This window comes from Leuciscus leuciscus (genome assembly GCF_965113295.1).
Source record: "Leuciscus leuciscus genome assembly, chromosome: 19".
In the NCBI taxonomy this organism is placed as follows: Eukaryota; Metazoa; Chordata; class Actinopteri; order Cypriniformes; family Leuciscidae; genus Leuciscus; species Leuciscus leuciscus.
In genome coordinates, this window is record NC_138743.1 from 32,972,811 (window position 1) to 32,999,994 (window position 27,184).

At 37.2% G+C, this 27,184-nt stretch overlaps 1 protein-coding gene and 1 long non-coding RNA gene across 5 annotated transcripts in view; one reads left to right on the forward strand and one right to left on the reverse strand.

Annotated features, from left to right (window-relative positions):
* The window catches only part of sash1a (SAM and SH3 domain containing 1a), a 266,297-nt gene that overhangs the window by 181,126 nt on the left and 57,987 nt on the right, over positions 1 to 27,184 (reverse strand). The window contains exon 2 of one of the 4 annotated variants that reach the window (XM_082147832.1): positions 10,430 to 10,478. The exons of the other annotated variants lie outside the window; for them this stretch is intronic. Within the exon in view, the coding sequence (XP_082003958.1) occupies positions 10,430 to 10,478 (49 nt within the window). The remainder of the gene's footprint in view (positions 1 to 10,429; positions 10,479 to 27,184) is intronic. 4 annotated transcript variants of the gene reach the window in all.
* On the forward strand, positions 395 to 6,699 carry LOC309482591. Its single transcript, XR_014200327.1, has 2 exons — positions 395 to 2,452; positions 2,511 to 6,699. It is a non-coding gene; the product is annotated as an uncharacterized lncRNA (long non-coding RNA).

Sequence of the window (27,184 nt, forward strand, 5' to 3'; positions counted from 1 at the left end):
ATATGGACATGTCCACATCTGTGTATTACTGTCTGAACTGGGTAAGTGTTAACTGTTAATTAAAAAATAAATGTTAAAATAACGCAAATTAATGCCCGCTGCCATAGCAGTTTCAAACGATGTAAACTAGTATGTTTGCTTAGTTTTCTTGCCCTATGTGATGTCTGTTTTTATATTGTATTTATACTTGTCAACACACATTTACAATAAAAAAAATTTTACTCATTGTTATATACTAGGCTACTGTATTTGGTATATTTAGTTATTTTCACTTGTTTGCATACTTGAATTATCATTAATTAATTAGTTATTATCAGTGTATGAAAAGTTTTGGTAAAAAAAAAAAAAAAAATTTGCTTGCAGAACAATAAATATTAAACAGTGTTTCCCATACATTGACTTATTTGTGGCGGCCCACCACAATATCTGCATTGACCGCATCAAATAGATGTCAGTGCTTCCCATTCATTACAGACTGTGGTGTCCTGAAAATATATTTAAACTTCTCATAATAACATAAAAGGTCTTTAATGTTGTGTTTTTGTGGCATTGCTGTCAAAAACTAAAATAGAAAGCGCGATAAGGCTTTGTGTCCTTTTTATATATGCGCTGCGCAAAGAGAAGTGCGCACTTCGCTCACGCGATCAGAACGTGATCAAATCTGCGGGTTCGATTCTCAATAATTGTGAATGAATGTAGTGAACTCCATCTTGTGCTGAGTTTAGCGTGCATTTGGGACCATCGCGGGCACCAGTTACGCATTATTTTGACATTTGGATAACTGATACAGCATTTCACTAGATTTGTAATGAGACGCGTTAGTAAACTTGTTTTCCACCAAAATAAAGGCTTGACTGCAGTTTCCATCAAAATAAAAGCTTACGGGTGGGTTTATCTCTAGCATGTATAGAAATTAGGACAAAACAAATTATGAAAGTTTCATTTATTTTTAAAGGTATAGCGGAGGATTTTTTACTTCCGGGTGGATCACCTATACTATTGGTCCTCCTAATTGTCAATCATTCTGATGAATCAATCAAACTTATTCAAAAAGTGGAGAGGGCGGATCTTATCTAAAATTCGGAAAGATCCTCCACTATACCTTTAAGTACCTTTGTTTTACAATATATAGCTATTACAGTCATATGAATACTATTATAACATTATTATTATTATTATTATTATTAGTGTAATGTAGACTGACAAACTATATCACAAATAAAAAGAGGTTTGAGACCCCTTTAAAGTTCAGGCCCCCGGACCCCCGACCCACCCACCACAGTTTCACAAAATCCTGTGGGAAACACTGTTAAGTTTCTGCACAATCTTCCTTATTGACTAGAGCTGGCTTCTTGACAATTCAAAATAATTCATAATATGTCAGGCTGAGCTGTAACCTATTTAAGCTCTATCTGTGTGTCTAGTACATTATATTTATATTTACATTATATTTGCAACTGTAAAATGTCTGGCATTTCAGAAGAGAGCGGCGACCAGAAACATGTCAGCGAAGGAAATCTCTGTATATCAATTTAAGGCGGAAAAAAGCAAAGCTATAATTTATCTCGGATCACTCCCAAATTCACCAACGAGTGTCTACATGCGGTCTGTGCTCCGTTTCAGCACAGCTCCAGTGCTGATGTTTATCATTATAAGGCAAGGGGTACCATCTCAACAACATCTTACATTTAGCTGAGACCGGTTAACGGAAAGTGAAATGACTTTCGTCCCCATCCGATCCACGGTCCAAGAGCTCACCGCAGATCACAGACAATCACTGCCTGTGCTGACCAAAGCATTTCCACATGACCACTGGAAAATTCAACCCGCACCACATGGCAGAAGAATATTAAATCAAACATACAGTGGGTAAAATTATGTGAAATGACTCTCTAGAAAATAGTGACGTTGTTCACGAAGCGTGTTTGTTCCACAAATTATATTAAGTACAGATGAATCTAAAGATTTCATCTTGCTAAACTGTGTGGCTGATCTGTGTGTGTTTAGCGGCTCTGCGGGGGGACTTGGGCCTGAACCTTTGCTAATGTGCATGAGCAGCACAGTCTCAGTAAGGAAACCTGGGTCCAGGTGGTATTCTGTGAGTGGACACACATCAGACTGACACAACCATCTGTCGGAATATTTCAGTCCATAATTCAGCACCCTAACACAGGAGGAAGGAACCTGTTACACGGTCGAGGGTGAGAACATGCATTCATAAATATTCAAACATACAGTCATTTTAATTACATTCATTTCTTTTCTTTTTTCTTGATGTTTCTCTGTGATAAAAAGGCACTCTTATTGTTGTGAGCCCACTGGTCTGGAAGTAAAGATATTCTGTCAGTTAAGAGGGATTTCAAAATTACTATCAGTACTTCCCAAAAAAAAAAAGTGACCCTGGACCACAAAACCAGTCACAAGGGTAATTTTTTTTTAAATTGAGATAGGTGTTAGGATAGGAAAATATTTGGCCGAGATACAACTATTTGAGAAATCTGGAATCTGAGGGTGTAAAAAAATCTAAACATTGAGAAAATCGCCTTTAAAGTTGTCCATTTATATTCACAATTTTGCTGCATCCACTCACAAAAATAAATCTTTTATATATTTACGGTTGGAAATTTACAAAATATTTTCATGGAACATGATCTTTACTTAATATCCAAATGATTTTTGGCATAAAAGAAAAAAATCAATAATTTTGACCCATACAATGTATTGTTGGCTATTGCCAAAAATATACCCGTGCAACTTGTAACTGGTTTTGTGGTCCAGGGTCACAAACAAACAAATAAGAAAGTAAGTAAGTAAGTTCAAATAAAAATAAAACAATTATAATGGCTTGAGGGCCATCTGTGGTTGTGGTCGGCTTGTCTCCCATCTTCCTTCAGCTCCAACCTGAAAAAATCCTCAAAAACATTATTCTCAAAAACAAACCTAAATACAATGAGATTGAACGTCAATTTAATTAAAGTCATACAACACTGATATCTAGCTTTTATAAAGAACTTAGACTAGACATGAATGACTGTTTAGGGTGACTTTTAATGGTTTCTTAACTAACAATGTTCTTATGGAAGGGTCTTCCTAAAATGGCTCTTTAATCTAGGAGAAATTATTTAAGATTTACATAATGGCTTTCACTGTATAATGGACACATTATGTGGACTCCAGAATGACAGACTTAAGCTTTAAGGGGTTTTCAAAGTGTTCACTATTAATGTGGAAATAATAATTGCGCGGAATTTCATAAAATAATAGGGTAAGAAGAAAATGGCCTTGCCCGGATTTATAGGAGCTGCTTACAAAATGAGCTGGCTTATTTCTGAGTACAAAACAATGACTTTAAATACTGTGAATTAGGAGGAATAGAACATTTATTTTGTATGTGGATGAGAGTTGGAAGTTGTGGATTTGTACATTGTGTTTCCAGTCCAAATGCGGAATTATGTACAGAAACTTGTTTTATTTTCACTCTGCTCTGTTAAATGATTTTGAATTTCTGCAACATTTCCACCACACAACAATATTATACAAAATGCATAATTTGAGATGTGATGGATAGGAGAGTTTCTTTTCTGACCACAAGACCAAAAAGTGACCATATATACATACAGTACATGCACACTATGGCAAATGCAGCCATTTATGTATTTAATGACAAATCTGGTAAGTGATATGAAGAGGTTACACACAGACAACCGTCTAGCATGTGATAACCAGGCTGTAGCCCATGGGAATAGGTCTCAGTCAGCAGTAAGTGATTGAATAAATGCTGCTTCAGCAGTGAGAAGCAGTACTTTATACCACCTGAAGTGAGGACTCATCTTTAATGCTATTGTAAAGATGAAAATGAAGACAAAAATCATGTAGAGCACATCCATTATTGTAAGAGGTTCATTCCACCTTCAACAGACACCTCAAGCAACCTTCCCAAGAAACTGAGCAAAAGAATCAAACGGGGATCAATCCTTTCAGAGAAAGAGAAGATGGACACATGCATTCTAGTATTGACTACTTTAATTCACAGGGTTGTGTGCTATTCAGAAATGAATTGAGAATGCCTTTTCTATTTCCTGAATTTGAATTGAGGCAGCAAACACAATGTAGAATTGCAACTTGAATTTGAATATAGAGTTAATTTAACTAGGTATGTTTACATGCACTAATTTTCGTCGATCCGAATGAATACAATCCAAATTCAGATTCTGAAAGTTCTGTTTATGAACCCTAATCTCTGCCATTCAACATTACACATTTTCATTTGCATATGCATTCATGTAATCTGAACAAAATGTAAGCAGATGGATGGATGGATGGATGGATGGATGGATGGATGGATGGATGGATGGATGGATGGATGGATGGATGGATGGATGGATGGATGGATGGATGGATGGATGGATGGATGGATGGATGGATGGATGGATGGATGGATGGATGGATGGACGGATGGACGGATGGACGGATGGATGGATGGATGGAAAAGGAGCCCGTTCTGATTTGCACAAACCTGATATTCAGCACTGGCAAGAGATCGTGGCAATCAAGACTGTACCAAAATAGGACAACAAAAGATGTTTTACTTGGCAAAATGATGGCTGGCTTCCTTTCTCTTTCTCTCTCTATTTTTAGCTTTTGAAAGGTTTATTATTCCTTTATCAAACATGTTGTAACTCACTGTGCTATTTACATACACAAACAGAGTGTTAAAAAGCACTGGCCCTGACAGACTGTAATGTGCACTCTATGGGTCATTGTCAAACAAACTGACTGCATGCACTATTAATCTGCTCAAACTGATCTCGCTCTGCTCTCAAGCTGTATTAGTACAGTATTAGTACAGTGCTCACGGCATTAGGACAGTGCTTCCAAAGAAGTCTACCAGAGAGGTAAAGAAGGGAATATCAAGAAATTGCAATCAGGGCGGAATAAGAAAACTACAGCTGAACCGTATCGTGCTCAAAAGGGGAAAAATGAAGCACTTTGTAGCCTTTTCATGTCTAGTTACTGATCTAAAACACAGTCTATAGTTAGTTCCACCCACCTATGGTCACGTCACACAGCGCTTCACACCTCCAGGTGGAAACAGGCTGGCAGATAATGAAAATGGAATAATCTTTAGAAGCACAAATAGACAGACACGAACGCACACGCACGCACACACACACACACACACACACACACACACACACACACACACACACACACACACACACACACACACACACACACACACACACACACACACACACACACACACACACACACACACACACAGGTAGGCCATGCTGTCCGTGGAATTCTCAAAACCTTCTGCAGTACAATAAAAACAAAAAAAAGTAAGAAAGAACAAGTACGAGAGAGGGAATGAGAGAGAGTGTCCCAAGCACTTGTTAAACACTAATATGCACACCAGAACAAAACCAAGGGACGGCGTGTGATGAGTGTGGATGAAATGCACTACAGGCTACAAGAAAAATCTGGTGGTCTCCATACTACTAGGTGTTTAGAGCATTAAAGGAGAGCCCGGTCAGACACAAAAGCACTCTGTAAAACCTAAATCACTCTTTAATGTTCTCTTGAATGGGCATTGATTTTGTCCTTGGGTTAAGCTCTCTCGAAGCTGTGATCATCAAGACTCCTCAAGGCCTTTGCAATAGGTGGAAAACAGAGTATGTCACATGGGGCATGTGTGACACCGTACAGGGCACAAATCCACCATTAGATTATCTACAACACACACACAAAAAGGAAGTGCAACCTCCCTCCCCTCCTCAGCAGGGCATGCAAAAAAAGTATGCAAAAAACGCTTATCATAATGGTGTTGCTTGGCACTCTTTCAAAGTCCGTCTAAACATTCTCTGTGCTCTGCTCATGGTTAAGAGGCTTTTGCCATGTTACAGAATGACTGAGGAATGTAGGAGACTGACCTCAATGTGCTGCTTTTCTCACTTCATTATGCAGGAATGCATGTTCTTTCTTCTAATCCTACTTAACTTTTTAAGATTGAAAATTTCACTGTGTAACAAGCAAGGAGAGAATTTTCTGAACTTCTAGCTACTCTCTGCTTTCCAAGCATTTTGTGCCAAATCCGATCGCAGTGTGGCGATATCACTCAGTAACAAAAGACAAGTAAATAATAAGTTGCAACATTTTCTTAGATTGTGAATTCTGTTAGATTGTCCTATCCAGATCGACAGAAGTCAGCCTTGAACAATGTTAAGCAAAAATATTTTCATTGAAATTTCACCAGATGTTTAGCATTTCAATCAATCAACTGAAAAACTAAAGTAAAATATAAATGCATTATACTTGGTATATTACAAAACCATGAAACTTTTACAACCCAACTATAATAACCTGGTTCCCGTCACTGATGTAAATCAGTGGTTCTCAACCATGGGGCCAGGGGCCACTACAGGGCCTCAGCAAACTCAGGATGACTAGAAAAAGATTTAAATAATAAATTATTATTAATATTAATAATTGTATTAATTATAATTAATATTAATATTAGTCTGAAATGTGTACCTTTGTAGTTATGGATGCACATTTTGGGAAATGTCTTATGTAACTGATTTGTTTATCTTGTATGAATCAAATCCAGTAAGAAAAGTGAAACTCAGAGGTTCTAAGAGGTTAGGCATAAGTAGTAAAGGCTTCAGCCTACACCTTTTTCGGCATATGCATTTTTTTTTTTTATTATAAAAAATTGTCTGTGAGGTCTGATTTTTTTTTTAATCTATCTATCTATCTATCTATCTATCTATCTATCTAATATATATATATATATATATATATATATATATATATATATATATATATTAAAATTAAAATAAAATAATACAAATATTTATCCATTTTTATAACATTTTTAAATTGGACAACAAACAGTTTGAATCCTTTGAGTTTGAGTCCTTTAGGAAGGAATTCTCTTTTATTGCAAAATTTTATATAGTATGTTTTATAATGTGTTTTGACAGTTACGCCACAGTCTCTATTTTGTTTATTGGTGACAGAACGAGTGGTTGACTTGTTGACAGTATCAACCTCATGACTCTAGTGTTCCGTGCTTCTACCTTCTGACTGGGCTGATTGGCCCATGATTAAGTAACCATGACGACAGATGAGATATTCAGCTGTGCGCTTTGCTAACCTGATTAGGCATGAAAAATCACGGGCTGAAAACTCAACTCACACAAAGAGTGGTCATGTCCTGAGAAAATGAAATGAATGCTATTTTTAGGTAGGCCATTTCCAGGAGAGATACAGATCTCGTGGCTAAATTAATCATTAGACATTTGCCACTGAAGAGCGTTGTTAGACGTCACTACAAATGACTGCTTAACTTAGCGGACATTAAAAAAGAAAAACAAACAAATCTAGATGAATTCAGAAATCATCTGAGACATGTTTTGAAACTGGCAGAGATGACAGCAGCAGAATAAAACCACTCATACCAGCCTCCTAAGTTTCTGCCGCTGCCTCATTAAAACGCAGTAGTCCAGCATTGTAAATAAGACAACATCTGTATTGCAAACCCCTCCACGTTGCGATTGTTGTTGTTTTTGGCTTATGCCTACCAACGCAACGTCATAGAAACCAACGCAGATATTTTGCACGTGGCATGGACACACAAATCGGATATGAACAGTTGTGATACACAATGTGGATGTCAATCATTTTAGATCAGATTCCAATTGGATACACAAATAATCAGATTTTGACTGACAGTGTGAATGTAGCCTATATATGCCTAATTCAATCTTCTTAAACACAAGGTTGGTCTCTAAGACCGAAACTGTGGCTCATTACAATACTAACCAGATCTAAGAATGTGAACTTTTTTTTATGTGCTAGATGGTCTAATTGTTTTTTTACCATCTCATTCTTGATGATCATTGCAATATGCTAAGCAGGAATGAAGGTTAATAACAATTTCACATTATCCAAGGAAGACATATTGAATCCCTTTCTTCAGAGAAAATTGAGAAATGAGAGGAAAACATGACTGAGACAATGCAGAGATAAAAGGAGTCATAATTCCACTTTAGAGCTCTAACAAAAGGTTAATTAGATCCACATGACAATCAAACACCTGTTTGTGTGGGTGTCAGATGGGAAGGTTATCTCTCATTCTTATATTATTGGGGTTTTATCTCTCAATATTTCAAAACAAAAGAGATCATTTACACCCTCCCCACCCCACTTAATTATTTCCCCAAGTCATCTGCAGTGTTTCTCCACTGTGATATCACGAAAAAATGAACAATGGGTGACAGTGGTTTTGACAGCTTCCTATTAATTCATTTAGTCCTTTGCTTGTCAGTGCTGACCATGTATTCATATATCACACATCATATATGAATGATGATTTGTGGTTAACAGTGAGGATGGCTGATACGACAATACAACTACTATTTCCTGTACATCTCTCGTTGGTTGCATGTGCCACCAAACATGCATGATTTAGGAAATAACTATTTGGGTACGAATTACTCTTAATCTTTGGTACTACTTTTGAGACATTTTTAATGAATTGGTTGGTTCACAGATCAGAGTCAGAATCAGTCTAACAACTCGCTCACTCAGCGAATCAGTCAGAGCGGTCAATAAATAGGACTAGGAGTATACTCACTAAACCATAAGTAATTTCTTTTGAACATTTTCAATTCAAAATGTTCTAGAAATTGTTGTATTGTGTGTACTTAGGGTTCACTAACAATCAATTTACAGAAAAAATAAAAAGCTGCACATTCAGAAAGAAATCTCAGGAGGCATAACTTTGAGCTTTGAAATAATGGATGAGGTGTGATTCAAAATTTCATCAGCTGAGAAACAAAGTGGAAAACACGCACACAAACCCACACAGTCATTTTTGCAAGACATTCTTGTCAGTGTTCACCAAGACAAATAATCAATTTCCCGAAGCCCTGCTGTTCTCATGAATCCAAATAGACTCCTTTGCCCTTAATATCTTCTGCACAGAATAAAATATGAATGACATCCCACCTAAACTGCGTAATGAATCATCAATGAGTCATTTATTACATTTGGTGAATCGGAAATGACTCCCTCCTGAGTAATAGTCTTTGATAAATCGTGAAAAATGCAGACAGCACTGATTCATAAATTATAAAATGAAACGTGTAGATTGTTGAGAATGTAGTGTGGAGTGCTTGAAGTTCATGCATGACAAAAGAGTTCACTGATCAGAAGTCAGTAGACGTTCCAGACACAGTCTAGCTTCTCTTATATGCAAATACTGCAAAGGTATTTAAGTTATTTAGTTAGTTTTATGATTGAAAACAATAAATAAAATTCTCAACAGCATAAAGCCTTGTGCAAAAAACACACAACTTTCATGCTTACTCAAACACTTCCATTTGATCTATTTCCATGAGATATTTAGCAAGAAGACTCTGGCAGGGGTCCTAACATGGGTGTTGATGACAAAAGAAGATACTTTGAGAAATATAATTTTTGTGCATTTTCTTGTCCATTTTGTAATCTTTTCCTGGACTAACAATTAAAAAAACACTTTAAGTACTCATTAATACTCATTTAAAACAATAAATTAATTGCATTTAATATGTATATACTGTATCTTAGCCAGTATGGAAAGATGGAAAATACTACCAACCCTTAGTAGCTGCTGAGATTAACATATTTTGCAAATGCTTAAAAAGGCACGTTCAACTCCTGACACATATTCTGAGAATCCACTCCCAAGAACTATGAGCCAAAATAGTTTGTATGAAAACTTTCCATTTCCACTATTAAGACCATCGGTTGGCTGCACTGATCTGCCCTTAGGTCATTTTCTACAGATTGCACAAATAAGCAGATGTCAGGTGATATAAAACGAGTTTTCTCGAGGCTGGCTTTCTCCTAAAGAGGAAACACTGTGGGAACATTTATTCATCACCAACAAGCTTCTAAATACTTTAGAAAAATGACACCAATCCACTTTACTTGGTTCAAAATCTCCCTTTGTGTCCAATCAAAGTGTACTGCCTCAAGTGAGCAAGTGGCCATTTAGGATTTTTGTTACTTTTGTTATTGACAGACACTTTCAAACTAATTTACAAAAACCCTACACAATGTGTCTGTGATTACGAATATGATCAAGAAGTAGGCCTACATACTAAAACAAAAATAAGAGCCAATAAGAACACAATGCCAACATTGTACTCAACTCATATTTAGCACTATTGTACTAAGTGGTAAGATGACGCCACAAGCTACCACATAGTGCTAATGCAATTGTGCTAATTAGTAAATGTTTGTGTAAGAAAAAGTTAATTGAATTAAGCTAATTTAATCACTTTAGCCTATAACCATAGTGGCTAAAAATACAGACGACAAGTTTAGTGGGCTGGAACACGAGTGCAACGCTGCAAACTGCTGCTGTCAGACTTACCACATAGCTGTGAAGACCTGGCAGATATCACACAGTCACACACACTTACCTAAAAAAGAAGAGAGAGGAAAATTATTTGACAACAGGCCAACCACGCAAACACACACATGCTGCATATACATACACATATGTAAAGCGGAAAGGGCAGGACCATAATAGTTAATTCTGTTTCATTCTTGTTTATGAATCCTATTATACAGTTGAGCAATGAGATTCCACAACAAAAGTATAGTATTTTGCAGACATACTCAAATCTATTAAACTCTCAACATCCTTTGCTTTCACTGACTGCATGTCAGCGGAAAACACACTTTTATTTCAGCACAATAGCAGGAAGGGACTAATTCCACCGCTAATCCAGACAGAACAGAGGCAAGCGCACAGCAGGCCGGAAGAGAGACGGACTCGCTTATCAGCTACACTATAACCAGAGACAGGACAGCAATCAGGAGGGGAAAAGATAACAGGGAGCACTTTCTTCTCTGTCTATTTCAGAAGCCCAGCCCACAAAAGGAAAAGAGAAAGAGAAAGGGGCTATTTTGGAATTCCATTCTCTGTGGAAAATAAAATGCTGTTTTTAGAAAAAAAAAAAAGGAAAAAAAAAGGGATTCGGAAGATTAATGAAAACCTTTTCCTAGTTTTTCCCATGAGATGATTTCGGTTTGCAATGTAGCAATTTCGTATTTGTATGATTGGTATGTTTCTGTCACAAGCGACAATGCAGGTGACAATAGGATACAGAAATATAGTGGCTAGCATAGTTCATGTTTGTTGGTTGGATTCCCGGCGACTGTCTTTTAGCCACTGGAGGTCGTTGGCAAAGTCATGAGCCTTTCCTCTGTATAAATCAGCCCTCCATTTAGCTTGGTTTTGCGCTGCCTGGGTCCAGGAGTCAGTTGGTATGCTAAAATCTATCAGATCTCTTTTCAGGACATCTTCATACCCCAGTTTGGGTCTACCAACAATCAAAACCACGAAAACCTAACCCAGTAAGTTCCCTACAAACAGACCGCCATTGAATATGTATATTGTGAACTAATAATGGGAACATTTACAAATAATTACGTAACTTTTCAATTTAGCAATGGTACACACATGATGGCAAATGAAAACAAAAACTCCCAGACACACAAAATAAAATGTTAAAATTTTGGGTTGCAGTCCTACATTGTTACAGCGGTCTAATGAAAAACCAAACCAGGCAAAACATGTTAGGACAAGTGCTTGTTTGGGCTTGAATGGTATCATTTCAGTTTTAATTTTAATTTTAAATAAATATGTCAGAACGGATGTGAACTGGTGACCTTAAAATGTCCAGTCGATTTGGTCCAATGTGACCAAAAGCTTGGCTAAGATGCATACTGTACAGTCTAATACAGATGATAGTCAAACAGTCTGCCTTGGTTTTTACCGAAGATCTCACAAGGGATCTTAGAAGACTATACAAATAAACTACACAATCTTGCAAGAGACAATCGTAAAGAAGAGAGCATAAGGATTTAAGTACACACTTGTCTGTGCTGTCCTGTAGTGTGGATGAACACCTATGAAGACACAGGACTGAAAAGAGGAGACACTGATTAGTCAGTGTAAATGTGTTAATGTGAAGCACATCTAAAGCAGTATGGGGTTACAGCAAGCAGAAACAGTTGAAGAACAGTCTAGGGCTCTGGATCTCTCATTCAGGTATCAATAATTAAGCAGCAGACATGCACTAATGAGGAGGACCTGATGCTATTCAGGAGATAACACTTGAGCTATGTGAAGATCTATGACCCTCATATATTTCAGCCCTTACAACCCATCCATCTCTGTTCTAACTCTCCATTCTTCTCTGTCACAGTTTTGAATACTCCTTTGTGTGTCCAGACTCCTTTCTCTTTGTTCCATTTCAAACTCTTTCACGTGTCAATGGTAATGGGTAAACTAATGGTCTTTTTTTTATGATTTTTGTGAAAAATACAATGGGTAAATATGCAGCAAAAAATTCTGCATTTATTAGAGCTGTAGATTTAACATGTTAATTTAATTAATTATGAAAAAATAATGCATTACAATGATTTAACGCATTTAACGCCACCCAGACCAACGTAGGTCATCTTACATTTCATACAGTTGATTGGTGACAAACATGAAGCAGGGCAACTATAGAGCCTATAGAATGCAGTCAAAATGGCATTAACCCTCTGAGGTCGAGAAACGCGCCGACGCGTTTTGCTGGATTTTTTTCACATAGCAGCAACATAAACTTAAATTACTCCGTCATTTATGGTTATACAGAAAAAAGAAATATAAAAAAATAATCTGTGATATTTCTACTTTTGTATGTGTCCACTTACAATCAAATCAAAACATTGTACTTTTGTAAAATAAAGAAAATAAACAGGGTGTGCGTTCTGCCTCTCCGTCGCGGTGAACTTTTTTTTCTTGAGCACGTCTATAAACTGAAAAAAACTCAGCGAATACTTCTCACACATTTATGAGCCATATACCTTTATACACATTTAAGTGTGTACTTTTAAATGATCGGATTCAAACTGAAAACAAATATTCTCTGTTTAAGTAATTTGTATAAAACCAACAGGATGTCCAGCTTCTCAAACGCTTGCTAATTACTTTTTAATTCGACACGCCCACTCGCGCAAAAGAGATTCACATGCAAATCTCCACATGGGACGCGAACGCCCTCGTTACCTCAAACACAAAACACCAAAACACTTCACAAGTCTCTGCTTTTCGTCGAGTTTGGAAGACACGTCTGAGCTTATATTGAATTTACCTCAGAAGAAGAAGAACGCGATTTGAAGACAAGAAAGATGTAAGGTAAGAAATTCTTACTTATTAGTTTATGGTATTGTTGCATAAACTTCACATTGCAGTTGAACTGTTGCTAGATATATGGTGAATATTATACTATTTAGACCCGTGTTTCCTGTTAAATACTGTTTGTGGATATCTGCTCAAACATAGATATGTATAACCATAATGTTTAATATTTTGGAGCGCGATGGCGTTTGAATGTATCATATTTTGGAGCGTGCTGTGGGTTTTAATGTATCATATTTTGGAGCGCGATTGCGTTTGAAAGGAAAAATGCACCAAACATTAGGCTTTATGTTTTTACTATTATCTCATTTCATATCATCATAACGAATGGAAACATTTGAAGTAACATATGATAATCAATATATTTTTCTCTAGCGTAGTTGTTCTTGAAATCTTTTTAATTTAATTTATTGTTATTATTATTTTATGCAGCACTGCGTAGCCTATGCCTACAAGGCACAACAAACCTGGTGTTCATTATATATTGTTGGAAACGTGTGTGTGTGTGTGTGTGTGTGTGTGTGTGTGTGTGTGTGTGTGTGTGTGTGTGTGTGTGTGTGTGTGTGTGTGTGTGTGTGTGTGTTCTGTGAATTTTAAAAAGAAATTTTAACCAGAAAAATCTAAAATCTATTCCCAAAATCGTGCAGCCCTATAGTTTCTCTTGATATCAGTATGTTCACAGTTTTTTTTTTTTTTTTTTTTTTTTTTTTTTTTCAGGGACCAGATGCAACTGAGTCCTGCTGACTTCAACATTCACATGAGTCTCTGTACATGAACATGGTAAAGTGAAAATCAAACACCTTGGAAATGAAAGGTATGTACAATGTTTTTAGGAATGGCACAGGGTCTCTGTCTTTGGATCATTGTTTTCAATGTGCTCTTTTGTCATTTGTATTTTTGGATTATGTTGTGTTGTAAATAAATCCAAACAATCTAAAAGCCATTCTTTTTTAAATCTCCTCATTCTTTGTGCAAGGTTGCTCTGAATGACAGGGCCTGATCGCTCCTAATAGGGCAGTTAGGGGCGTGTCTTTGTCTTTCTCAGGTGTTAAAAGCTTACATATTCATGAGATGATCACGCCTCTTCGCATATGGCTTTGTCACACAAAACACGTCTTAGAAATTTTAAATCAATATATTGTCTTATCTGAATGAGCAGTCAGGGTGATTTTCACATAGTTTTGGAGCAAATATTCTAGGCTATGTCATACAATTTTCAAAAGTCTTGTGAAGAAATAATCAGTATGGGTTTCATGGCCTTATTTCAGTGAGATTTTTTTTTGGTATTTTCACAAACCACGCATAAATGTCATTATCTCAAAACTACAAACTTTTACATACATGCTGCTGATATTATTGTAGCAGAGTTTGTGCTGAATACAGTGTAATTAGACTTTAGCCATGAAAATGTCACTAGTAACAGAAAAAAACACAAATGTCAGAGCATGTCAGAACACCTCCAGAGCCCAGAAAACAGCTCAGACCTCAGAGGGTTAAGGATAACAGTATAGTGAGACGGGAGAGATTGCTCAAACCTCCTCCGATTGCATAATTTCATGGAAAATTTACAGAAATGCTCACTCAAAAAAAAAAAAAAAAAAAGTGACAAACACTTTTGATATTTTATCAATAACTTTCTAAATGCGTAAGCCTTTGGCAAATCCTTAATGGAGTTGTTTTGTGCATTCCTGTAATCGCAAAAGCAGGTGCAACTAAGTATGTGTTCTCTTTTTATGTGAAATGGCAAATACAAGTTTGATTCAGCATGATTGATGTGCACTCCTGACACAAATAAATAAATTACTGTCACTGTAGCATTTTGTATTGTTAAACATTGGTCAAATATTGATGCTGGTATCTTAAGTCTTCAAGTAAAGATCAAACGTTCGCCTCTGTCATGCTCATTTTGCGATGTAAAGTTAGTTTTCTGTCAGCTGGTGAAATGGTGGGGCTGTGATGTCATTCTATGGAGGCGTGTTAAGGGCGGGTTTTAGGGTAGCGCTGCAGGGCTACTGGCCCGACAGTGGAAACACAACTTGATTTTGGCCTCGGTGCTTGAGGTCTGACTCTATTAGCCCCGCTGGGCATGTTGTTAGCCCTTGCTCGCCCTAGCCCTACAGTGAAAAAAGCGGCTATTGTGTTGATGGAGAAAACGTTCTTAAAGGTCCCCTATTATGCCCCTTTTCACAAGATGTAAAATAAGTCTCTGATGTCCCCAGAGTGTGTATGTGAAGTTTTAGCTCAAAATACCCAACAGATAATTTTTTACAGTATGTTTAAATTGTCATTTTTTGGGGCTCAGAAAAACGCGCTGTTTTAGTGTGTGCCCTTTAAATGCAAATAAGCTGCTGCTGGACGGCACAGGGGGCAGAGCTTCATGAGCTCGCGCTCAGTCTCTCAGGGCAATTTCATCTCACGGAATGATGATAATATCAGAAACTCTCAGTAACGGTGTTCATTTCGACCCGGAGTCGGACAATAATGCCTACAGAGTCAGAGTGCTGTATAGAGATGGAACAGGTATAGTTTAGTAGTTTAATTACGGTTATAACGTATTTGACATCTGCTTGTATGTATCCACTATTAATAGCCTACAAGTCTGCTGTTTCGGACCAGGTCCGAATGATGATCAGACATATACTGATGAGTTTAATAAAGTTTATTGTACATAACACAAAAGATGAAGCGTCAGTTTTACTTCAGAAAATCACCGTAAGAGCTGAGTAAACACAGTAAGTTATAAGAAGTGCGCAAGTACATAAACGAATTTCGGTAGAGTTGAGGGAGCATTTTCTTTAAAAACTAAATAATTCTACCTCGTCTTCAGCGGCTGCCTCAGATTTCGGGAGTAAATAGAGAGAGCTATGTGGATTAATACATCCAGCCACACAACACCTACAACGCTTGGGAGACAATTCTCGTCAGTGCAGCAGCTGTGAACTCGATCAGGGCGGGTCTATGTTAGAAAGGCAGTGGGTGTTTCTCAATATGCGTTCTTCAGCGATCTTGCGTCCTTGTGTTCTCGTTTTACGTCATCATTAACCGTCGAAGTTCAGACCCAATTCTCAAGAACGCAAGTACAGAGGACGCATGAATGAACCCGGATGTGTTCTTGATACCGAGGATGCATCGAATGCAGGCTTGAGCTAGTACTCGCCTGGTGTCCCAGAAGTCATTGCGGCAAAACAATGGAGGAGGGAAGCGCAGCGCATACCTGTAAGTCTTGTAATGAGTGGGTTCTGTGTTCTTGCGTCCTTCCGAGTTCGTTCTTCCAAGGAAGCTTGGTAAGACCGGTCTCCACGAGAACACAAGTCCGTTCTCTGCGTTCTTGGAATTGAGAAACAGCCAGTGTCTGTCAACACTCGTGGGCGGGGCCTGTGCTAGTGACGTCACTAAAACAGCATTCTGAAAACAGGTCGTTGGGAGACACTGCTGATGATTTATGGGGATTAATAAAAAAGGAGTGAGTGGATTTTTATCACTATTGGGGGGTTGTGTACACACACTGCCAACACACATGTCCAAACAGCATGCAAAAGTGAATTTTGCATAATAGGGGACCTTTAATTTTGCCTTTGGTAGATTCAATGTCACACACAGTCAGTTCCAGCACTGGATGTAGTAAATGTAGATCACAATGTAGATGAATCTGAGAGGTTTAGTCAGATTTTGCCTTGTGTTACTGTGTTGATGGTTTACTTGCCTGCAGATCAAGCTTTAGCAGGCTTTCTTTCTCATGTTGTTGGCAGCCAAGATAACATTTGACCTTAAAATGATCCTTGCGACTTTGGCCTGACCTGCTGTTTCACGTGCAATTGTTATGGACAGGCTGAGATTTCTGACCTTTTGAAAAGAGAGCGAATTAGAAAAGGAGCAGAAAAAAGAAAAAGAAGAGTGAGGCCAAAATGCCAGTATCTCCCTTAGGCACTCTGTTATAGAGCCTTGATTCTTTCTTTTTTTTTCTGTATGTAATAGGTCAAAGGTCATCTTGAATAGTTATTGTGAATGTAATACAGAGGGTTTCTGTTTAATTCTTTGGAAAATAATGTGAAATGTTGTAGTGATGCTCATGCATTCACACTCATAATGCATCTTCCCATGTTTGTGCCAACACACACACACACACACACACACACACACAGGTCTGGCCTCTCAGGCATCTAGAAAATAGAAAATCTATAATCTAGAAAGCGTGCATCAGAGGAGAAGCTTCTGATCTGAGCTTGGCCTTTCATCAGTAACTCATTTGCTATTCATGCTTTTATTTGCTCTTTTTGTCTCTCTGTTTTCTTCTCTCTGCTAAATCTTTGAACCTTCCTGTTTGTTTGTGTGACTGAAATGTCTGAAGGTGTACAAAAGAGCATCCCCTTTGACTCATTTCATCCCTGCATTCCCGTTTAGTGATGTGGACAGATGGAGTGATGCAAACTCTTTCCATGATATGTGTTGTACTGCCAGGAACTTCTTCCTTGCTGTCTTTGATTTCCACATGAATGTCTCTTATTCAGACGTTCAGTTCCTTTTTTGTCTAGGTCAGGCAGGGTTGTCGTGGCTTATGATGGCAATTTTGATACCAAAACTAAAATTCCATTTTTGTAATAATTTATTTATTAGGCCTATGTTGTAAAAAATATATAATAAATAGTAATCTAAAATATGTTAGTATAATTAATAATGTTAATTAATTGGCATGCTGCTCAATTCAGTCATTAGTAATAATTAGTAAAAATGAATCAAATGGTGCAAGTTGGTAACATTTAAATAAAAGGTTATTAAATGTAAAATAGAATAATGTAAATTATTGTCACAATCTCCATAGTTGTGTAAACGCACATATTTAACAATTTGAATGACCAAAATGACTATAAACATTTGATATCTTTCACAAAACCAGATTTTATATGATTATCATCATGGATTTTTAGGTTGTTTTGTCAGTAGACGTCTCTCAATTCTTTGCAATAGTGATATATGCTCTAGTGATTAGCTCAAGATGTTTGAGCTCCTGGGTAGAGTATGGAGCACCCTAGCAGTTAAATGTCCTGAGGCTGTCCCACACATGTAGACACACACGCTCACACAAACTCAAGATGGATGTGTTGAGAGTAAGCTGGAATGCTAGTGAAGATGAGTTTCCAGCGGCCTAAGGCACAAGTCTGTAGTGTGACATGCAGCCCACATAGCATACGGCTGAAAAAAAAGTGAGATGGGAATAGTGCTTATTTGTTGATGTCTTCAGCTTCAAGAGATCTTTTTTTTTCAATCGGGCCTGAGGGTGAAAATGTGTATATCCTTGCCAAAATGCCACAGTTATCTGGACTGAAAACAATTTATAACCTCTGTTCCCGTTACTGACTTTTTTTCTCTCAGAAAACCTTGGACTGCTATCATAGATCTTGATATCTCTCTTGCATTGTTTCGCTCACTCTTTTCTTCAGGTTTCAGTTTTTACCTCTTTTTGGTGGGAGACTAGTTCCATGTGCAAAGATACAGATTTGTTGTTGTTGTTGTTGTTTATTTGTGTATGGGTGTGTATACTGTCTGTTTGGGTCTATATGTTTTCAGTTTCATTTAGAGCTGTGATTTTCTTCATTTACAGACCAAGAGACCAGCCACCTCGACTCTGTCAAGCCAGAGACCCTCTATAATAGCATTCATTAAGACCTTTTCCTATATTTCCTCTTTTATGTCAGATAATGGATGTAACATTTTGTGAAAAGCTGGTAGCATTGACAATATGGTGAATTTTTGCATGTCTCTCCATCAAATGAGACTTGATTCAAATGCGAGTTGTTGTGATGGCTTGTAAAAATAATGGGCATGAATAAATTATCTTCAGTCAGTCCTAGCAAGGAGTTAAGTTGAACCCGTCCCACACACACTGCTGATCAAACTTGTTTTTAGGCACATCTCAGTGCATTCATGGCCACAAGTGTTGGAACTGGTTGTTATGAGCCTGACCATAATAAATTGTATGTGTGTTGCTGTTGTTGTCTCTCTCTCTCTCTCTCTCTCTCTCTCTCTCTCTCTGTATTTGCCTTTCAAAATGTTCTTCTGTCACTCATTGGATACCTGTATGCACATTGGAGACCTGTATGCTGTGTCTAAAATGAACGTTTTGCCACGTTTGCAAATGATGGGTGAATTCAGAAATTACCAGTAGCCTATTACATATTCCTTACTATGAAGTTCCTATTGTGCCGGGTTTTCTGAAGTAGTTGTGATTCGCCTCTCATAACATGCTCTAAATGCAAGCAAAGTGGATTTTTTTTTTTTTTTTTTTTTTTTGTAATCGCGGCTTTGAACGATTACGTAATCGTGGCATCCATAATCGTAATCGCGATTAGAAATTCGATTAATTGTGCAGCCCTAGCCTCTCTCACTGCTAAATGGTGACCTTTAACTTTTTTTCTTTTTTTTTTGGTCCCATGGCTGGGATTCCTTATTGGCCTAAAGCTTCGACTAGTTATATCAAGCATTGGTTGAGACAGTTTTGTCATAATAATGAGTTACCGTTAAATTATGGTTTGAATGGGATGGGTTGTGTTTGGTCTCATGGATGTGATTGTTTATAATAAGCTTTACTAGAATGTTCTTCTGGCTATGAGATTATTACTGTCTGAAATCCTACACCATTAATGGCCTGGTAAGTACAGTATGTTAGCTTTTAGATGACTGAATTAAGGCTGGAATACACTACAAGACTTTTGTTACGATTTTTGCCCCGATTTGCTATAGATGAGTTGACAATAGTTGCCGAAAGTCTCCCCCAATCTGCAGATTTTGGGTAGTCGAAGTTGACCGATTTCACAGAAAATCGTGTATTGTGGTGTATGACGCATCGCTACTTAAACGGAAGCTGTCCTCTATATGTGTGCCAATAAAATACAATACAAATACAATAACAATACAAAAGTAAATGAACAGAAGATGTGTAACAAATTAGCCTCAATATTTGACTCCTCAGCACAGATAAAATAACTGTCTGCGCCACTCACTTCTAACTCCTGTTATAATCTGTAGAGTTCATACTGACCACGTCTACCCACCCAAAACTGCATCCAAATGCACTTGGCTCGTTATTTTTTTTCTACAACTACAGTCACTACAACAACTGTTCAATCTGTAATGCTTCTCCTAGCAATGAGGCTCGTGTTTCTGTGCAAGTTTGTTGTGTCCGGAACGATTTGAATGTCTGGTAGTGTGTGATCCTCCATCGTTTTGTGTATGATGTGCAGTTTTTCTTAAAATTTGTTCAGTTTTCAAAAGTCGTGTAGTGTATTCCAGCCTTTAGATGACTTATAACTAGAATGAGCCATATCAAATGACGTGAAATTTGATTATGATCATTCTATTCATAAGTTATTATTTATGAGTATACATGTATGAGATGACTGTATGATGTCCCTGTCCCATTAGTTAGCACAAACATTTAAGTTCTGCTCATTTCTGTAGCAGAATACATTTGTGAAGAAGAACTGGCTTTTGTTTCAGGACTGCACTCTGATTAACGAGCATCATTAGGCTCTATCTTGATGGGGGACAGAAGGAGGAGAAAGATATTGATGAAGGGAGAGAGAAAGAGCTAGCAGGTTGATGTATGAGATTGGTAACAATCTTTACTGCTCCTGTCAAGCTCCTCTTTGAACAGCCATATTAATGTGTTGTTTGCTGATTTCAGGGATGAAGAGATATCATCAGTTCATTCCCAGCAAATCGTGCATGATTTTTATTATGAATTAATTGATATGGAACTTCTTGGCTACAAATTGATGATAAACATTATATACATGAATGTTATCGATTAAAAAAATCTAAGTTTGTAAATGGTTTTGTATTTTGAAATGTAATTTACTCCTGTGATGGCAAAGCTGAATTTTCAATAGCCATAACTTTTAGTGTCACATGATTCCTCATAATATGCTGATTTATAAATGCTTAAATCAGTTGTGATACAGTATACTGTGTGTGTATATACAGTGTATATATATATATATATATATATATATATATATACATACATATAGGGGTGTGACAATAACCGCATCACCGCAATATCGCGTTAATGAGATGCCTACCGCGGTGTGAGGTCATCACCGCACTTTTTTTTTTTTTTTTACAGGAGTGCATATGGTGTGTGATATGAACTATAAACACATAAATATTTGATTATTATTCTGATTATTATTAATTAACTGCTAGGTTTCAGTACTTGTGATGTTTACAGATAATGTTCAATTAAATACAAACAAACACAGGCATAAAAGACAAGCATAACGTAAACAGTTGGAGTTAGATTTTAAATGCAAGTAGCGATCTCTCTTATGTGGTATAGGCAATAACAGTTGACGGCGCTAGCCGAATGACATTATTCAAAAAATAGCCACGAATCTAGTGTCTAAGCCAAATACTGTGTCGCCTTTGAGGCAGGTGACAATTAAAGCCAGAGCAACAGAGGGAGCGCACGAGAAGAACACAGAAGTTATGAGTTATACAAGTTAACCGGGTAGCTTTAGTCCGGTATCAACAAAGACACAGGGAAGAAACAGATAAAATATGAAACCAAATAAATACACGATTATAATCATATATGATTTGTCTATGATATTCTCCATAAACATATGTGCATTTATTATTACAATGCTTAGGATAAGTAACCTTTAGCATCGCATATAAATATATTTCTGCCTCATACAGTGATCGAAATTCCCATTGGATCGCAAGGAAGTTATTTCAAACACTCGCTGGTGCCTGAAAGTGAGTTTTGAGCTGTTTGAATTTGGAATTGTTTAACATGTCTTAAGTGTTGAAGATAGCTGGTAGCCTCATATAATAACATGGGAAATATGCAGTGGTGTTGACCGTCTCCTGACTCGGGTAAACTCTGCCTTTGTTCGTGACCACTCCTCAAGCCCTAGTTGGCTCGGTCTGGATCAATGTATTCGGCGGGCCAAAAACCCCTGGCCATTGGCACAGAGGAAGCCTCGATGAGGCCAGATCATGCCCCGAAAGTGACAGTGGAAACGCGACTGGCACTGGCATGCACTAGCATGCTCGCTTTGGCTCGACAGTGGAAACATGACCATGACAATGACTTCTCTCAGTGAATCTACAGCAGCACTGCGGCAAAAAATATATTAACAACAATAAAAAATTATAAAAAATATGTATTTTTAATGCATTATTCAACCAGTAGCACACGTGTCAAATAATATTGCACTTGTTGCTAATCACAAACATTCTTAAAAAAATATATGGATATATAAATTAGTCTGCAGTCAAATACAGATTGCTAACACAAATACAATCAGCAAATACAATCTTTATATTGCTGACCTGAGCAATAGGTGGTGGTTTTATTCTTGTTACAAAACTGACCCTGAACTCAGGTGGTCAAAACACAGCAAAGTGGAGCATCACAAAGTGACACAAAAGGTCATTGTACACAAAGAAGAGATTCACTTCACTGGCTGTTGTATACTATCTAAAAACAAGCAGCAAAACTCAAAAACGCATTTTTGCTTTAAAATTGCAAGTGCCCTCCAATGACTGTAACAATTGTCAAATCTAAATGAAAGAAAATAATTCTAATAATGTTAATAATTATCATTAAAGTGGGTAAAAATACTCTATGGTTTTAAACCATATATCTTCAGGCATAGCTCCAACCCTGAGCTAAAGGCTATTACTCTATGCATTAGGATTCTCACCTCATTAAAAACACAAACACAACTGAAGTACAGCATATACCGCATATACCAAGCGTTCCTGTTTTTAATCACACTAAATCTTAAAACATGATTCATACTTGAGTGAATTAGTTCCGAGATGTGCATCATTAACCTCAGATCATCAACCCATAGAGCACAAAATTAGCCTGCCATTATAACACCATCACTTCAGCAGCCTCACAGATCACAGGTCAGTCAATGTCTTCCGTCCTAATGCTCCTGAACTCCATCTGAACTGATCCAGGCCTCATTAACTCAACTAAAACAGCATTACTGCTCTAAGATCAGCTGCATAATTACCTGATTGTTTGATTGGTAAATCTTTATAGTGATGCAGCTGCCCGAGTGCTGCGACTAAATTAAGATCTTCTCCACAGTTGATAAATAAGGATGGTCGACAACTCTTAGGACTGGATCTTTTTTTTAAAAACCTTTTATGACAAAAAGAACGGCAACAATCCTCTCCTCAAATCTTTACAGGCCAACTACAAAAGCAGTCTCTTGTCTCAGAGATGGATAAGAGAATTTTTTAAAAAAGAGCTAATTATGGGTTACTTAAATATCTTCCAAAGATAGAAACTGCCTCAGGCTGTAAATCAGCTATTTCCCGGTTCACTGCAATTAATGAAAGAGATAATCTGATATGATTCAGCATACTGATACATCAGCAACACACACAAAGACAACAAGGAAAGGAAGTATAAATCAGATTATTAAACATTAAAAAGGCAAATAGGATGTTTTAAGGTAATACATTTAAACTATACTTTGTCTCAGTCAACAAATATTTTACATAATATTTACGAAATAATATTTTTCAGCCTTTCCAAAGCCAAAAAGAGCACACAGCATGTTTCGAGCTCCCTCCTTCACAGTCAGGTGCAAAATCTCATCTGTCATGACCGACAGTCAAATTGCTTGATTTTACTCATGCAGTGCAACAAGAAACAGCTAGAGATTTTTGAGAGCTCTTAAGCAAACAAACATGAAAACGTACACAAGCATGTCGAATACTGCAGCAGATTACATATTATATTACCACTCAAGACGGCTACCAAACTGAACACTTCTGTTCTGAAGAGATGACAATCATCCGCAACACTCATCCATTTCTTTCCAAGATCAGAAGTTAACCACATATTCTGGTTCATGGCTGAATCAAGTTGATTTCTGAACCCTTTGTCTTTGACAGATCCGAGTTTGATCTACCGCACCAAATTTATAATCAATTCACTTGTTTGCCTGCTCATTTACTCATAAACATTTCATAAGAATTATTTCTCCAGTCAGATGAGTTTAAGATGGTGTAGGAGTCAGAGGCAGAGAAAATGATGGTGTGCAGCTGTTCACGCTTGAACAGTCCTGAACTTTATAATTGACTCCATTAATTTACTCTAACCTGAGCCAAAGTTTCACAGCACTTTCTGCATGACTGCATGGTATGTGCCATTTCTGAAATCTAAATTCTCAGTGCAGACCCAACCTATGATTATTTTTCTTATGAATTCTTATTTTCTCTTTTCACTGGGTTATATCGCTGACTGCAGTTATTGGGAATTAAAAGAAAATGTCATCATTCAACAATTTCACCCACATGTTCTTTGAACCCCATTTGGGGGGGGGAAAGGAAATATTTATGGCAGAATTTCCAAGATATCAAAAACAATGATATGGAGACCTTGGCTGAAAAGCAAGATTTTTGATTAAATAATGACTATGAATAATGAATTTCAGTCTGCTGAGCTTGCATATCATATGGCTTCAAAAGACTTATAAGTGCATGAGTCAAACCAGGATGCTTTTATGGTGCTTCTTGTAGTTTGACAGACCTTTTTTTTATTGTATGGAATAGAACAGCTCAGACATTCTTCAAAACTTCTTATGTTCAACATATAAAAAAGGAAGGTAAGCAAATAATGACAAATTCCATTTTTTGGGGGGTGAACTATGCTCCATGTACAATGAAAAAGATGTAGGAAATACACTACCGTTCAAAAGTTTAGGGTCAGTAAGTTTTCTTTTTTGAAAGAAATTAATACTTTTATTCAGCAAGGATGCATTAAATTGAACAAAAGTGACAGTAAATATATTTATAATGTTACAAAAGATTACTATTTCAAATAAATGCTGTTATCCTGCATTTATTCCTGCAAAGAATCCTGAAAAGAAAAAAGAAAACATGATGGTTTCTACAAAAAATATTAGGCTAAGTAGGAGAATTGTTTTCAACATGTTACTTGCGCAATTGAATCAAATCAGAATGATTTCTAGAGAATCATGTGACACTGGACTCCAGTCACCGGAGTAATGGCTGCTTTGTAATCACAGGAATAAATCAAATTTTAGAACATATTAAAATAGAAAAAGTTTATTTTAAAATGTAATAATATTTCACAATATTACTGAAAAAAGTTATTGTGCAACCATTGATAGTCACGGATAGAAAAAATTTAATAATAAAAACGTCTAGACATGAAGTGTCCTTTGCACTACTTGGAGATTAACAGAGACAACAGATGTGTGGACTGTCTCCACATGAGACACAGCGTAGTCCAACACATTAGTGCGGCAGCCAAGTCATTTAATGAGATAACAAAGCATACATACACAAATAAATCACATCTTTGTGCATATAATGATAGATAATGAGCTGCATGCTGTGTTATGTTTTTACTAATATCTACTGTACATCAGTCACGTGCGATGATTTTTGAGGAGGCAATGCCTCCCTTGCCTCCTTGGACAAAATGCCCCTGCTTTATTAGCAGAAGCTGTAAGGTGCAATGATTCCTTGGAAATCATGTGTTTTTTATAAAGAAGCTCACTAATGAGCCCCCGGTCTGCCATGGTCACATCTAATGCCCCCAGAAAGGAGATTATACTCCGATTTCTTCAAAAGCACACAGCTGAATTTCCATCACAGCTGTTCACTATGGAGCACTATTCTTAACTCTAGCCAATTTATGCCGACACATTAGCATATCAACCTGCTGGGATCAATAGTTTTCCAGCACAACAGACTAACTACAGATGTACTTACTGTGATGGAGCTTTTAAAGAGGATCTAGAGATCTAGTAGTCATTCAGACAGGTCTGAATCATTAACAGGGTGAGAATGAGCCACTGAAGTCTTTGAGATTTGACTGGTGTCTCTGTTTTGCAGGCTGCTGATGTCTCACTGTTGGACAGTTTAGACAGCTAATCATCTGTACTGGGAATAAGAGAGAAGACTTCATGACCAACATTAAACACAAGCTTGTTATGCATGGCTTAGACATGCACACATTAATTGTGTGTTATACTCTGCATACACACAGCCTCTCTTTTTACAGTTTGGCTTTCACGTGTCGTACACACTCACTCACACAGGCTGTCTTTTCTCCCCAAAGCATCTGATCAGTGGGGTGAATCGGTTAATGTGATGCAGACACACGTGTTCAGTTTTCCTCAAACTCTTGAGTGTTGTAGGGTGAATCGCTCGCGCTAGAAGTAAAGCAGAGCTGGAGATTTCCAGCAATTCATAATGTCTTTTGTTAATGCAATCTCCTTTCCTCTCCTAAAGCTCTCATTTAATCAAACACCCCCAGCCTGTGATTTAATCCCGATATGAACTCTTTATCACCCTTTACACACAACCACAAATCTGTCTAACCTACTTTACCATAAAATGTCAAAATTGTGCTTTTTTAAAGCTGAATGGGAACTTTGTGCCACTATCAACACCAAATGCAAACATAAAATATCAAGTTGCAAAGATATTTCTTTCACATTTTCTTTCACTCACCTCTAATAGGATGTGCATTGTTATTCAATGCAGAAGCGCACAAATCTGCATAAACAATTCACGGAACACCTGATGGCTCTCCCTAATCAACCATTTCAATTTCAGAAAATACAGAGAAAGAGAAAAAGACAGACAGGCAGACAGCTAACAATTACTATGACAAAACAGGAAATTTTTAATAAACCAGCTCCTCTGTCTGTACATGGACGCCTCAAAAACACTCTGATTGTGAACTGCATAACAATGATCCATAAAGCTGACATTGAAATACACCTCAAGCCAGGGAATCATTAGCCCACACTAGGTGATTGACAGATTGACAAATGAAAGGGGTACAATATAATGAATATTTCAGAATTTTATAAATATAAAACAATTTTGCAAATATGATAGGTTGATTGTTTGCACATCTAG